The 14,405-nt window shown below is 33.7% G+C and overlaps 2 protein-coding genes across 3 annotated transcripts; one reads left to right on the forward strand and one right to left on the reverse strand.

Moving 5' to 3' along the window:
* Positions 1 to 3,296: 3,296 nt before the first annotated feature.
* LOC110655565 (KIN14B-interacting protein At4g14310-like) lies at positions 3,297 to 7,809 on the reverse strand. Of its 2 annotated transcripts, XM_021811918.2 has the most exons (4): positions 6,084 to 7,809; positions 5,048 to 5,667; positions 3,683 to 4,258; positions 3,297 to 3,528 (listed from the first exon to the last, which is right to left on the reverse strand). In XM_021811918.2, the coding sequence occupies exons 1-3, from the start codon at positions 7,701 to 7,703 to the stop codon at positions 3,730 to 3,732; spliced, it is 2,769 nt and encodes a 922-aa protein (XP_021667610.2). In that variant the 5' UTR covers positions 7,704 to 7,809; the 3' UTR covers positions 3,297 to 3,528; positions 3,683 to 3,729. The 2 variants fall into 2 exon arrangements, with proteins under 2 accessions (XP_021667610.2, XP_057992309.1); XM_058136326.1 differs by having other exon boundaries at positions 3,297 to 4,258; positions 6,084 to 7,808.
* A 3,585-nt stretch (positions 7,810 to 11,394) lies between these two features.
* On the forward strand, positions 11,395 to 14,131 carry LOC110655562 (plastid-lipid-associated protein 6, chloroplastic). Its single transcript, XM_021811914.2, has 4 exons — positions 11,395 to 11,831; positions 12,916 to 13,152; positions 13,542 to 13,668; positions 13,821 to 14,131. Exons 1-4 carry the CDS (start codon positions 11,550 to 11,552, stop codon positions 14,033 to 14,035), a joined length of 861 nt encoding a protein of 286 aa, XP_021667606.2. The 5' UTR covers positions 11,395 to 11,549; the 3' UTR covers positions 14,036 to 14,131.
* Positions 14,132 to 14,405: the final 274 nt, after the last annotated feature.

Below are 14,405 nucleotides of genomic sequence, written 5' to 3' on the forward strand. Positions count from 1 at the left end.
GAAGAACTCAGCTCGGACTTTCACTTAATAAACCAAATCGGGGTCCCAGCGAAGAACTCAAGCTGTGTCTACCCCGAAGGACCGGGTCCCAGCGAAGATCTCAAGCCGTGTCTACCCGTCCTATCCATAGCCAACACCACATCACACGCACGCCAACGCACACACACTGCTCCAAATTACCACAACAACATCCATGGCACTTTAATAGTTGTGAATGCAATATAAAACGTGCCTAGAGTTTAACTACATAGATATATACATATAAGTGATGTATGGGCATGCTTGAACATATAATAATATCGAAATTACAATTAAAATTAATATTTTACTCACAGACTTGACAGCAGTCACTGTGGCGGCTGGGCGGAGGAAGAAGGCTGTCCCGGCTCACCTAACAATTTTATTACAATCATTTAATAAATTTGACTCAATACAAACTAAGAAAAGACCAAATATGTCCTAAGTCGTGCCGAAAATCCGGCAGAGTCTCCCCTATATTTAGGACCTACCCAACCTGCAAATGGGTTTAAAACACACTTCTATATCCACCAACCATACACTCACAACTCAATAACATCACACAGCCCCTCCTGGGCCCATCCAAACAGTCATCAGTCACAATATGTAAATTTACAGTTTAATCCTTATAATTGATCCTTTTTGCAAAAACTACCCAAATTTACAGTCTAAAACTTTGCCTCGCGGTCCTTAGCAATATTACTAAGCTAATGCAAAAAGAATCATAATTTTCTGAGCTACCACGAATATTTTACGGATTTTTAATCTCATTTAAGCACTAGAAAATTATGAAAAAGTAAGGTTCGGGTTTACCTATGCCGATTCCGATCTTAGGAACGCGCTTGGGACGTTTGACAAAGATGGGGTAGCCAAAATCCCGATTCAATTCCAAGACTTTTTGGGTAGCCAATCTGTCTGGCTGGAAATTCACAGACCCGGACAATTGTCGAGTTTTCGCGAATTGAAGGTACCTACACAAAGCCCACAACACGGGGGTTAGTATAAAATTTTTACGAAATTTTCTAAACTCATTTAATGTTCGGAAAAACACTACGAAGTTCCGTGGGACCCATCGAAAAACGGTGTCAGAAAATTTTGAAATTTATATTGCCGCGAAGCTCTCGACTAGTGGAGCGCTCTGGTACTCTCGGTTTTCTCGTGGGGTTCACGATTTGCGAGAAATCTAGTCCAAAAGTCAAAATGGGCTAAAACTTCTCGGACATAAATTAGATAAACCGCTCAATGGATTTTGGTGTTCTTAGTGTCTATGGAAAACTCTCGAGGTGTAGATGGTGTTTGACACAAGACCCGGCCCAATTGATGGCCGGATCGGCCGGATTTTGGCCAGGAAGCCGAAACGTCACGCGCGCGCAGAGGGAGCTTCGCCCATCGTTTCAGGCCGCTTGGAAGGCTGGCCGGCGATGGGGAGGCGTCGGAGTGGTGCGCCGGCGAGGTAGGGAGGCTAGGGAGGCGGCGGCGCGGCCTGGGGATGAGGGAGGAGAGAGAAAATGGGAGAGAGAGGAGGAGGGACGGGACGCACGGGGGAAGGGAAGAAAAGAATAAGAAAGCCGGTTCGATTCGATCGGTCCGATCCGGTCCGGTTCAATTCGGCTGGCCCGATTCAAGATACAAAATTTTGAATTTTTACTTTGCCTTGGGACAAAAAACGAGGCCCAAAAATTTCAAAAAAAATTCTAAAAAACTCAGAAAAATTCGTAAACTCTAAATATATTTTTAATTTTGCCACGTGGTCTTTAAATTAATTTTTAAAAATCATCAAAGTTTTATATTTTCGGGAAATCAAACCCGATTTCGAAAATCCAAATAATTTCAAATAATTTTCTAAAATTTAAATAAAATAAAAATATTAATATTACTTACAAAATAATACATTTAAAATTTGGGGTGTTACATATATAAATAATAACAATAATATATTACATTATTTGGAATGCTTTTCACGATGAGACTTTTTTTTTTTTTTTTTTCTGACATGCGTAATTCTTATCTATACACTTAATTGAGAGATTTTTGATATAGTCAGTGAAAAAATTTATTATTGTCCAGCATTTTATAAAAAAATCTTTGTTGGTCACACATCTTATCTAGGATTGTCTAAGTCATCTAGTAAATTCTCTAATGAGGTAAGTGTAGAGCATACTCATGTTAAAGAAAAATTTAATAATGATATGGGCTTTTGAATTTTTAGAAGATGAAATAGTTTTAAAAAGTCATGGATAGAGAAATACACTGAAAATTTTTATTAATATTCTGATGATCTTACAACATTACAAACCCTTCAAATAGAAATTAGAAAAACTGAAATCTCAAGAGTCACATACTGTTCAGCCGTAATATATTGAAGGCTATATAAATATATAAATAAATAAATAAATATATATATATATATATATATATATATATATATATATATATATATATATATATATGATGGAATTTAAAAATTAGCCTTTGTACAATATATAAATATGTATTTATTAAATATAATGTCCGACTTAAAAAGATTTTAATATCTTATAATTAAACTCAATGATATTAAATCCCTAGAAAATTATAAAATAAAATTACATTATTATTAATGTTATTAAACAAAAAGTTATTTATCAATTTATCACACGTATAATATAATTATATTATTTTATCTTAATAAAAATTATTATTAAAAATTATAATAAAATTAAAAAAATAAATTATAAATTTAAATTTTATAAAAAAGAAAGTTTATATATATATATATATATATATATATAAAGAGAGGTCTCCATTTTTTATTCTCAATCCGCCACTACTATTGATTAATATAAACTTAATTTTATATTAATGGATTTAATAATTATTAAATTAAATATTATTTTAAGATTTATATAAAATTAATTAAAATCTAAATGTATGAGTTTAAATTTAAATATTTAATTCATTAGCTGTTATTAAATTTATTAGGCTTATAATATCCACGCAAAAAAGCGTGAGCAAGTTGCACAACCTCTAATGAAACTAAAGTTCACGCTCCACAGCCACAACAAAAGAAAAGGGCTGAGGAATTGCATGCTTCATGCTTGTTACTATTTGCCTTATGTAATTTTAACTCCTTATTTTAAGCCTTGTGCAATGATTTGTAATTGCTAAACAATTTCAATTTTATATATTGAATATCATATGTAATTTTTAATTTTCATATAAAAATTTTCAAAAAAAAAAAAAAAAACTCTGTACTACTTCTAGAATGTCTTAAATTCTAAATAAATTGCAAAACCAAATAAATAAATGAAATTTTCATTGACGGGAATCCAACCATAGCATCCAACTGATATCCAGAAAAGTGAAAAAGTAAACTGTCTGACTTCCAGACATGGCAATTATTTCAGTACAAAAGGAGTATACATCATCAATCTCTACTCCAGGGATGAAACTAAAGATCCCTCTTCTGAGTGGAAACTTGTTATTCACTTTCTCATTCCTGTGGGCTGTGGCAAAGTGCAGTTTCCTTTTCTGAGAATACAAACACAACGTTGTAAGAGGTGATCATCCGATATATATGTATCAATAAGCTTTGCTTCAATAAATATTACTATTGTTTTTAGTCTCACATAGCATGCATTACAAAATAAACAGAAGCACATTGTCACCCCGATAATCCTATTACCTAAACAAATTACACCAGTAGCAACAGGCATATATCACAAATGCCTATTATAAGTGCCTCCACAGCGCTGGACGATCTCTTGATATCAGAAGGACACGAGATGCCAAGTAGTCAAATGTAGGGGAATACATGTCATCTGGACCGATAACATCTTTTACCTTTTGGGTACTACCATAATCCACCGCAGAAGAGTGCAGGCTGTCATCCTTCAACGCATCAAAGACAAACAGCCCTAGTCCGCAAACACACATTACAAACTCAGAATTTCCCCAAACCTGTGTTATGGCTGAGTAATGCGAGTGAGTATTCGATTCTGGCATAGAGTATGTGCTGACTATCCTTTGTTTGCGCAATGAAAACTGTTGCACATGTGAACAAGGTTCTTTTTTCCCTGCAGACCTCGTATTAGTACAGCCAATGTAGATTGAGTCTCCACGAGTAAACATTGACTGGGCGCTAACACCAATTTTAGGTATCTTAAGACCTACACCAGATGGAAGGCGAAAGTCTAAAACATTAACAGCATCAGGGGTGCAGAACACACCATCATTTCCTTCAGCTTCTGCAGAAGTTACCCTGCATAGCACAAATCGACCACTTGAGGACTAGAAAGAGAACTTGGCTATAGCTTCATCATGCATGCGCTTAAAAGGCACACTATGCGAATATTTAATTATTTACTACATTAAATTTGAATTACGAATGACAGTGCTACTATATCTACCCATGATCCAGTTAATTAACAGAAAAATTAAGACATTTAACATGAGAGAAGCAAACAATTACAACAGAATAATATTGATGGAGATCATGCATGCACATGTCCATTAAGGAATACATCAAATCCTTTGGCAATATTAGAGAACTTTTGCAAACAGCCCTGGATACAGGCTACCCGTAACCAGGACCCCTAGGTGGTTAGGGTCCCTCCCCCAACATGAACCAGACTGGCTGTTTGAACTGAAAATTTAAAAAAGAAAAAATAGAAAAAGAGTAACTATAGTTGTAAAAAGAAGAAGCTATTCCTCTGAATAATAAGCTTGAGTATTACATGAAACAAATGCAAGCTAATATCTTTTTAATAAAATAATTTTTATATGAAAAAAATTGGTTAGAATCAAAATTAGGTTGAACTGAAACCACACTGAAATCAAAGACAGGTACATGATAACCAGAAGACAAAACTGATTATTTAATTATTTTGGCACATAATTGACATGCAAAAAATTGGCCAAAGTTCTGAAGGCCTAGATGACTTAACATCAATTGAAAAGGAAAAATTCATACTGAGAGAAGGCAAGGGAACCAGCAAATGCAGATACATGAAAATAGGATTACTTGTGACAGCATGGTGTTAAGGTTTACCTTTGCCGAACCCCACCACCTAATTCAGCATCAGTGTTAATCACATGAAGAGCAGATATTTTTTGACCAGACAAAGAAATAGATAACAATGATTGTTGGTTAAGAGAGTTGACATCCCACACAGAAATTGTTTCCGATTGAGCTATAACTACTTTTCCTCTGTTTCTCCACTGCAAAGGACTTGAATTATCCATTGCTAACACAGGCTTCTGCACCTCCCATTTCATTACTTGCTCTCCATCACGTATATCAAATATCTTGACAACCCTTTGAGAGCTGGCAGTAGAAACGATAAGAGGCCCGCATGGCCTATACCACCATTGTCGGGTTTCTGGCAACGACATGCCAGACAAAGCATTTCTTCTTCTGCAAGCAGTATTACAGGGAATGGGACCTAGTATTGTTCTTGACGTGGTTGTTTCTCCATCCTCTACGTGAGAAGCTCGCACATCTTTGGTATAGAAATCCCATGAACAAAATCCCGAATCAAGAGTATTCCCAGCAGATGCAGCCACAACATATCTCCCCGAGCATCCATCAGCACTAGGTGCACGGATTATCCAACAATCTCCCCATATATTAGGTGAAACTCCCTCTGGAGGCTTGTATACGGCCTTTTCCTGAAACAGATTATGGGTCATTAGCAGATTGAATAATTCTTAAATAACAGCATTAATTTTTTTTTTAATTTAATTTAATCATTGTAGGCTCCAATGTGCTTGTATAGTTTTGGAATATGATCCAGATGCTAATTTATTCACATTAAAAAATTTTGATTAAGCAAAAAATGTCATAGGAAGAATTCAACAAACTGAATATGTAATTAGAAGCAACTCAATTAAGTTCATTATAGTAGACAGGAAATTTGCACATTTTATTCAATAATTTGCATCAATTTAGAGCCTTTCAACTAAATTCGAGAAACTGAACAAAAAGCAAGGTAAACCAAAAATTTGGGAAGCTGACGACTAAGACTAAACCACAAAACAAAAAAGGAATTCACCATCAAACAGGAATAAATAGAACTGACACATACCTCACAATTAGCAATATCATAAAAGGAGCATGATCCATCATCATGAGCAAGAAGAACAGACTCTCCCTCTGACACAAACCATCCTCCTGTTGAATTTCTGGAGCTTATTTGTTTAACTTGATAGACAGAAGTATCTTCAGTCTCCTCACAAATTACAACTGCTTGTCTATTTTCCTGGTCATCAAACTCATCAAGTGTCTCATCAGTTGTAAGATCAAGCTCCTCACTACACTTGCCATGGTAATTGATCAAAGAATCTTGTTTTCCTGAAGCTGCAGCACCATTAGTTTCTTTAACTTCACAAAATTCAAAGCCGGCCTTTGCATCTCTCAGAGTTACCTTTGTGTCCTTATTAAGTGAAGCCAACAAATCTAGTGCTATTGGATTTTCTTCAGTAGGGCTCAACAACTTCTCTTTGACCTTTGACTCACAAATTGAGTCAGGGAAATTAGATTCATTGCAACTCTGAGAACTTCCTGATGCTTCCTTCAATGATGTTCTATTTCTAAGCACCTTATGATGAGGAAAGAGTCTTGCTTCAAGTTCCTCTTTGTTCAAGCCCTTAACTGAACCCTTCACCTGATCTGCTTTCTCATTTTTATTCTTCCCAAATACCTCATTCTCCCCACCATCATTTCCACTGATTTTGGATGAATCACCTCCTACATGTCCAATTGCCTTCTCAATCCCTGAAATCTTGTCCTGAATATCTGAAAGTATCACCTTGGATGCATCTGGATTATTCATATCCAACATCTCCTTTGTCCTCTTAATGTCAGATGCGATCCTCTTCACCTTCCCTTCTAGAAATGCAAGCTTCTCATGAAGCTTGCTCGAATATTTAACACCAGGCTTGCTATCAGTACTCTCTTCAATCGAGTACTTCTCCAAAACTCTAGCTTTGCTACCAGTTCTCTCACCTGACTCTTTTTGACAATCAAATTTATCAGACCCAGATTTATCTGTGCATAACTTATCTATTTTAACACCTTTTGGGATTTTGGAGACTAAATTTGAACCAGCAACATCATCAACCTTACTTGATTTTATGGAGCTCGAGGTTAAATTAACCCCTTTGTTATAATTACCATTCAAAGCCCTATATCCACTTGAATTCTTCTCATTTTCCTCTGCTTTCACAACATTTCGTTCACAAAATTCACTCTTCTTCCCTAATTCAGCACCAAATCCACTATTTTCTTTACAATCTCTAAAAACTCTAGTCCCAGTCTTTTTCCCTGCACTCGACACCATACGCCTATCACTATCTCCCTTAGAAACCCTAGAATCTCTAAAAACCCTAATGAACTCAGAAGGGCTTGAACTCCTACCTCGGGGCACCGATGACGCAGACCATCTTACGCGCCCTTCACTGTCACTCCCCGGAACAACAGCAGCGGCAGCCTTGTCGACACGAGGCACTGACCGGATCGTGGGCTTCTGGGCCCGAGAATTAAGTCTGAGATTCTCTTTACCGGAGAGTGATTTTCTGAGAGCGGAACCTGGGTTTGGTTCCGAGGTTGGAATTGGGGCAAGGGTTTTCGTGGATGTTAGAACGGCAGAGGTTTTGGCTCCGGCGCCGTTACGATCCTTGAGCCTGCGAGCCGATTGAGCTGACATGAGGCTTTTGATAGATTAATTAGACAATAATTGAAGACTTGGGCATTTGAATTGATTGAGGAGAGAATAGTTAGTGGATATAAATGAGAAATAAATCAATGCAATTATTAATTTAAAATTGTAGGGTTTAATTTTTTGGGCGGGAATGGATCTCGTTTTGAGTTCTAAAAAAAGAAAAAAAAAAATTAGCCATTTGGGCTGGGCTCTTAATAGAATTCCTCTGATAAAGCGAGATTTTACGATTTAGTACCTGTATATTGTCATTATTAATAAGTTTGTCCTAACATTTTTTAAAAACTCATTAAAAGATCCTAACATTTGCCTCCAACTCCATTAACTCAATGGTTTTTCCTTTTCCATCCATTTTTAAACAGATTTGCTATTAGAATTTTATAAAATGGCTTAAATGCCCTTTAATTTAGGAATAGTAATGGAGTCCCCACCCCATAAAAGCTTGGGTTAGGGTGGAGATTTTCTACGGAAGAGTAGGGCAAGACAAATTTTCCATGGAGACTTGTCTTTTTATTTTAATTTATTATTATATAATATATTGACAAAAAAAATATTATTATATAATATAAATTTATTTATAAAAAAATAAATTATAAATTAAAAATATAAGTTTTAAACTTTATTTTAATAACATATTTATATTTTATTAAAATTATAATATTTAAATATATAAAAATAAATTATTTTTAATAAAAATAAAAATATATTAATATGAAAAGGGTTATGGGGACTCGAAGCGAGGAAACCTTTACAACATCGAAATCAAAGAAAATTAGTCACATGCGAAGTTAGTTGGATTAAATTGTCAAGTGAGCCGGAATAGCCTTTCTCTCTGAGTTGAACGCTCACTCTTGTTCATCTATTTTTTCAGACTACAAGAGAATTATTTGTTGTGGCTAACCTGGTCTTCTTCTTCGCAGGTTTATTAATAGTATTTAATATATTTTATACAATTAAGTTAAATTTTAGATTCCGCATGTATTAAAAGCACTTATTTTTATTTTGGGCCTGTATTATAAAAATTATGTTGGACCTGTAAAATTATTAATTATATGCATGATGGGATTGGATGAGAGAGCAGACCTCCTATTTGAGTTATGACATTTTGATTATGTGGAGGGTGAGCTGAACTCCCAAATTTATTATATATTATGTTTACAGATCGGGCGAGTCAAAATCTCCCCGTTGAATGGTTCATTTTATGATCAGATTTTATCCGGTTGAATTCTTGAAATTGGGCCCAAATGGGCCTTAGAATTGTGTTGATAAATAGTTAAGCTTACTACGGGTCTCGAGAGTAAGCTGACCCAGGTTCTTATGCTGGTTCGACATATAGATTAGGTCGTGACACCCCCTTATTCAAAATTTTCGTATCATGTTGATAACTATTTAGTGGACATAGTTTACAATAACATAATAAATTTCAACTTTCTCTGTTGGATTCGACGACTTGAAACTGGATTTCTCCCCCTGTTTTAAAACACAATGCCACTAGCAAGAGATGAAAAAAAAAATTGAAATTTATCCCACTTTCATCAACGCAAGGAGATGTTGCTGCTAGATGTTATGGTCCTGGGGCACCGTGATTTTTCTCTATGGCTATTGTCTTTATTTGCAACATTGCCCAAATGCTTTTAATAAGTTTTCCTGCGTCATCTTCTATGGGGATTGAGGAATCCTTGTTTCGAGCTTATTTATCATGCAACTTTCCAATTCTGATGAGACAACTTAGATCCACATGGTGCAAGAGTAGTCGATGATGACAAAAAAAAAAAAAAAATTGAAAAAATAAAAATGATTTTTGGTTCCTATGCTGTTGTCATTGGTTTTTTTTTTTTTTTTCTCCTTTAATGTTTCAAACGGAAGATATTCAAGTTATTGGATGATCTTGAGCTGGATTGACTCCTCATGCGAACCCAGGAATAATATTTTAGAGCCATGAGGAACCATTGTAGAGCATTCACTGTGATTTGTTATGAGACTGAACCACAAAATTGCGGCTGCTAGTAATGAGGATTTGAGGCAGTAGTCGAGGAAGACAAAGAAGATGAGAGCAGGAGACAAAAAATTGTGAGAGTTAGGTTTTTCTTTTTACAGGGATTGAGGAAAGGCAGCTTTGGATTTAAAAAATTCTCTCCCTTTTGACTAAGTTTTTAATTGGAATAACAGGCTGAAAATGAATGGGAAGACCTTTGAGTTAACAGAGGCAAACATTAATGATCTTTTAATAAATTTTTTAAAATATGAGGACGAATTTATTAATAATAACAATATGTAAGAATTAAATCATAAATAAATTCAATTTTAAGAAAATTGAATATTTTTCTCTTATTTATTGAATTTAAAATTTTATATTAGGAATAAAATTTTAACAATAAGATTAAGATGATTTTTTTTAGTGTAATTAAATCCTATTAAAACTCAAAATCTCTTAATTTTATAAATAATTGTCATATCATTAAATTAAATTTCATTAATATTAAATAATAATTATCTAGGGAAGTATTATAATGAAAGTTATTAAATTATAAGAGCTTTTCATTATTAACATTACTAGGGAATTGACTACGTGGTTATTCATAATTTTAGTTTATATATATTCTTTTAATTTTAATATATAAAAATAATTTAATATTTTAAATTTTTTTTATTTATTATTTTAAATTTTATTTTTATTATTGTTATCTCTCAAATTTATAATAGAAATAATTAAAATTTATCTATATATAATATAAATATAAATATATGTAATTAATATACATTATTATATTGTCAATTACCTTATAATAATTATTATTTATTATTATATTAATAGAGTAATTATTAAATAATTTATAACTTACGTATAATAAAAAATATCACATAGTAATATTATAGAAGAGAATATCATATATTAATCACGTGATAATATTATAAAAAAAATATCATATATCAAACTTTTAATAATATCTTTCTATTTTATATATAATAATAATAATATAGATTTCACGTTTTACTTATTTTTACTTAATTTTTTATCTATTAATTATACTAAAAATACTAAAATAGTATTATAATTTTATAGTGTAAGTTTTATTATAAAATATAAGTTTTATTATAAAATAGTCCACATATTTTATAATATTTATTATTTTAATTGTAATATTATAATTTTATTTTATCAATAATTTAGGCATATTATATATTTAAATCAAATAAATTTAATTAGAGTTTTATTATTATATTATATTATTTTATAATTAACAAAAAAAAATTACACTTTAACATTTATACACATCCAAGCTAAATAAATATATAAATCTGTTAAAATATTAACCACTAAATAAATGAATTTTAAAAATATAAAAATTAATATATAAATTTTACTATATTTTAATAATTAAATTATAATATATTCTAATAATATTAAAATAATATCTCTTTTTACTAATAATTAATGTGTAAATTTGAGATATATTTAAAAAAAATTAATCTCAAAATTCTATTTGAAAAATATAAGAAATATCATGATTTTTTTTTCAAATTTCTTTTTTAGAAATAAAAGAGGAAAAAGAAAGTAGTCCACCATTATTGTGGTGCGCCCCTGACTAATTATAATTAATTAATTTAATATAAAAAATTATTTCAATAAAAAAGACAAGAGAGAAGGCGGTGGTTATCCTTCTCCACTGATCTCCAACGTGCGGGCCACCACCGTGGTCTCTGATTCCAGAGAATTTCCTATACGAGCATCCACTTGTCTCATAAACTAATCATCAACGCCATGAAATTGGGCGATTCCTTTCTCTCCATATATCTGGGTTTCTCGCTTCTCCTTTGCCACAAAAATTCTCCATGGTTTCTTTAAGCTTGCTTCTTTGCCCTTCAACGTTTCTCTCTCACTCTTCATCTCCTTCTTCCTTTCCAACTAAATCTGCGCTTCCTGGGAATATTCACTCCGCAACAAAACCATTTCTCCCTTTATCTTTAAAACGGCATCGTTTGCCTTCTCATGTGAAGAGCAATTTCGTTGTCAGATCAGCTCTGGACGAGGTGTCTGTCCTCGACCCACCTCCTCCTCCTCAAAACGAGAAGGGGAAAACTGAGCTCATTGCTTCTTTGAAGCTCAAATTGCTGGTTAGTCTCTTAATTTTTTGTTTTTAGTTTGGTGAATCACTTGTATTTGACTGCCTATGGCTTTCAATTCATTTTCCCCAGTTAATTTCTTCCTTTAATTCATGGTTCAGATGCTTAGTGTACTACAGCCTTCATTGGTTTTAGGGTGATTAAAAGGGTTTTTGTTTGATTCGGTTTTTATCGGAATTTGGTTCATTTAATTGTCTTGTTCCTCTGTGAAATACTTTTCAAGCTGGCTAGTCACGGTGTTGGTCTTGCTTTAATTTGGTTTGCTGTTGCTTAGTTACTCAGTTCAGTAGGTAGCATATCAGTTTTATTACTGCCTTCAATCATTGATTAATCCTCCTGTTTTTGGCGCTTAAATTTGATTAAAATATGCAGTAGTAGTACTTAGAACATTGAAATCATTTGATTTCAATGATATGCCATGATACATGATAAGAGTATCCTACCACCAGCTAAGCTTATAACGTTCATATCCTTTGTACTTGAAAACTTCTACCCTCCGTTTTTTCACGGAGGTTGGAACAATAAGGCTTCACTCGGAGACCTGAAAATATGTCTTGAATGATTATGGTGCTATCTATCTGACTAGAGATTCTAAATCTAAACAAGGAAATCAGCGCTGCTACTGCTAGGTGCTAGCCATTATGAGAGGAGTATTTGATACATAGCGCACTCAACCTTGGGGAATGTCCAAACCTTTTTAAATTATTTCCAAGTGTGCCAAGTGATCAAAACCTAATATAGATCTTTATGATTTGAGAATATATTCTTATAACTTACTATATATAACACGGACATTGGGGAGAACAATTGATTCATAATGATTTTGGAATTGTTCATCTGGCTTCTCATATCCTAATGCAGGTTTTATTTATTTAGAGTTCCATATAATTTTTTATGCTCTCTAATTCTTGACTGAAATCTTCAGCCTAAAAAATATGGATGGTTTTGAAGCTAATCCATGACGAACATGAGAATGCCTATGTGGACGCATAAAACTTCCTTCTTGTTCTGTTTAAATGTTTCTTATTCTATCATCTTGGAACCTATCTTGACATATACGGATGGTCAATTGCAGAGTATTGTTTCTGGTCTGAACAGAGGCCTTGCTGCTAGTGAAGATGATATGCAGAAGGCAGATGCTGCTGCGAAGGAGCTTGAAGCTGTTGGAGGACTAGTAGATCTCTCAAATGATATTGATAAGCTGCAAGGAAGGTGGAAGCTGATTTATAGCAGTGCATTCTCAACTCGCACTCTGGGTGGAAGTCGTCCTGGACCTCCCACTGGAAGGCTGCTTCCTATAACTCTAGGCCAGGTGTGCAATGACAGTTCGCTGTTATTTTGATCGCTAAATTGGCAATCTATTTTTACCTAGAGGTGTTTTCAATGTGTGTAATGTTCACATCACCTGATCATTAGAAGTTAGAACAGTGTGAAGTTCATTAAGCATCAGTGAATTGTCTAAAATAAGACAAATTCCTAGCATGCTGAGAGTTGTCCTTCTTGTGATTTTAAATCTCTATTTGAAGTCTTGACATTTTATGTTTTGTTCTTAAAGAAATAGCAGTTGAATAACAGCTGGTCAAGTCAATGTTCCCAAGCCATTTATAAGTTTTATTAGTTTTGATGGATGCCTTGTTTGATCTTAAAGCAAGCATTCAATTTTTTCATGCCTTCTGAATGTGGTTTTGGTTTCATGATTAGGTGTTTCAACGGATTGATGTCTTAAGCAAAGATTTTGATAATATAGTAGAGCTTGAATTAGGTGCTCCATGGCCTTTGCCACCTGTTGAAGTCACTGCCACATTAGCCCACAAATTTGAACTCATAGGTTGGTGCTTCTCACTCATTTCTCCTCCACTTATTTTATTTTTTATTTATAATTTTCTTGTCCTTAAATTCCGCCTATTATTGTCATGTAACATCCCCATCTGGTAGAATAATAAAGTTTGATTGGTTGTGCTTGCCCTGTATTGAGAATAGGATCTGCAAAGGTTAAAATAACATATGAGAAAACGACTGTGAAGACAACAGGGAACTTGTCACAACTTCCTTCTTTAGAAATACCTCGAATTCCTGATGCATTAAGGCCTCCATCCAATCCTGGAAGTGGTGAATTTGAAGTTGCCTATGTTGATGGTGATACCCGTATCACCAGAGGAGATAGAGAAGAGCTGAGGATTTTTGTAATCTCGTAATTTTTTTTTTCTTGTGCAGTTTCTTTGCCATCCCTTCACATTCAATATTCTCTCATCATCTCTGTATATCAAAAGCATTTGTCTATCTTTTCGTTCTGTTTTTCCAAGCGCATGGTTGGTTTATTATTATTATTATTATTATTATTATTATTATTATTATTATTATTCATAGGAACAAAGAAACCATTGTACAATTGTAAAGTGCAATTAGCATACTTGGATCCTCCTTCTGACCGCCTCCAATTCCAACGTTGTACTTGCTTCATGTGGTGGATCTATGCTCTAGTTAGGAAGGGAACATGCCATTTAAGAGGCGCGGGCGAGCACTAGAATCCCAATCTTATGATCTTTAAACGTACAAAATGCGAAG

The sequence above is a fragment of the Hevea brasiliensis genome, chromosome 15 (assembly GCF_030052815.1).
Source record: "Hevea brasiliensis isolate MT/VB/25A 57/8 chromosome 15, ASM3005281v1, whole genome shotgun sequence".
Lineage (NCBI taxonomy): Eukaryota > Viridiplantae > Streptophyta > Magnoliopsida > Malpighiales > Euphorbiaceae > Hevea > Hevea brasiliensis.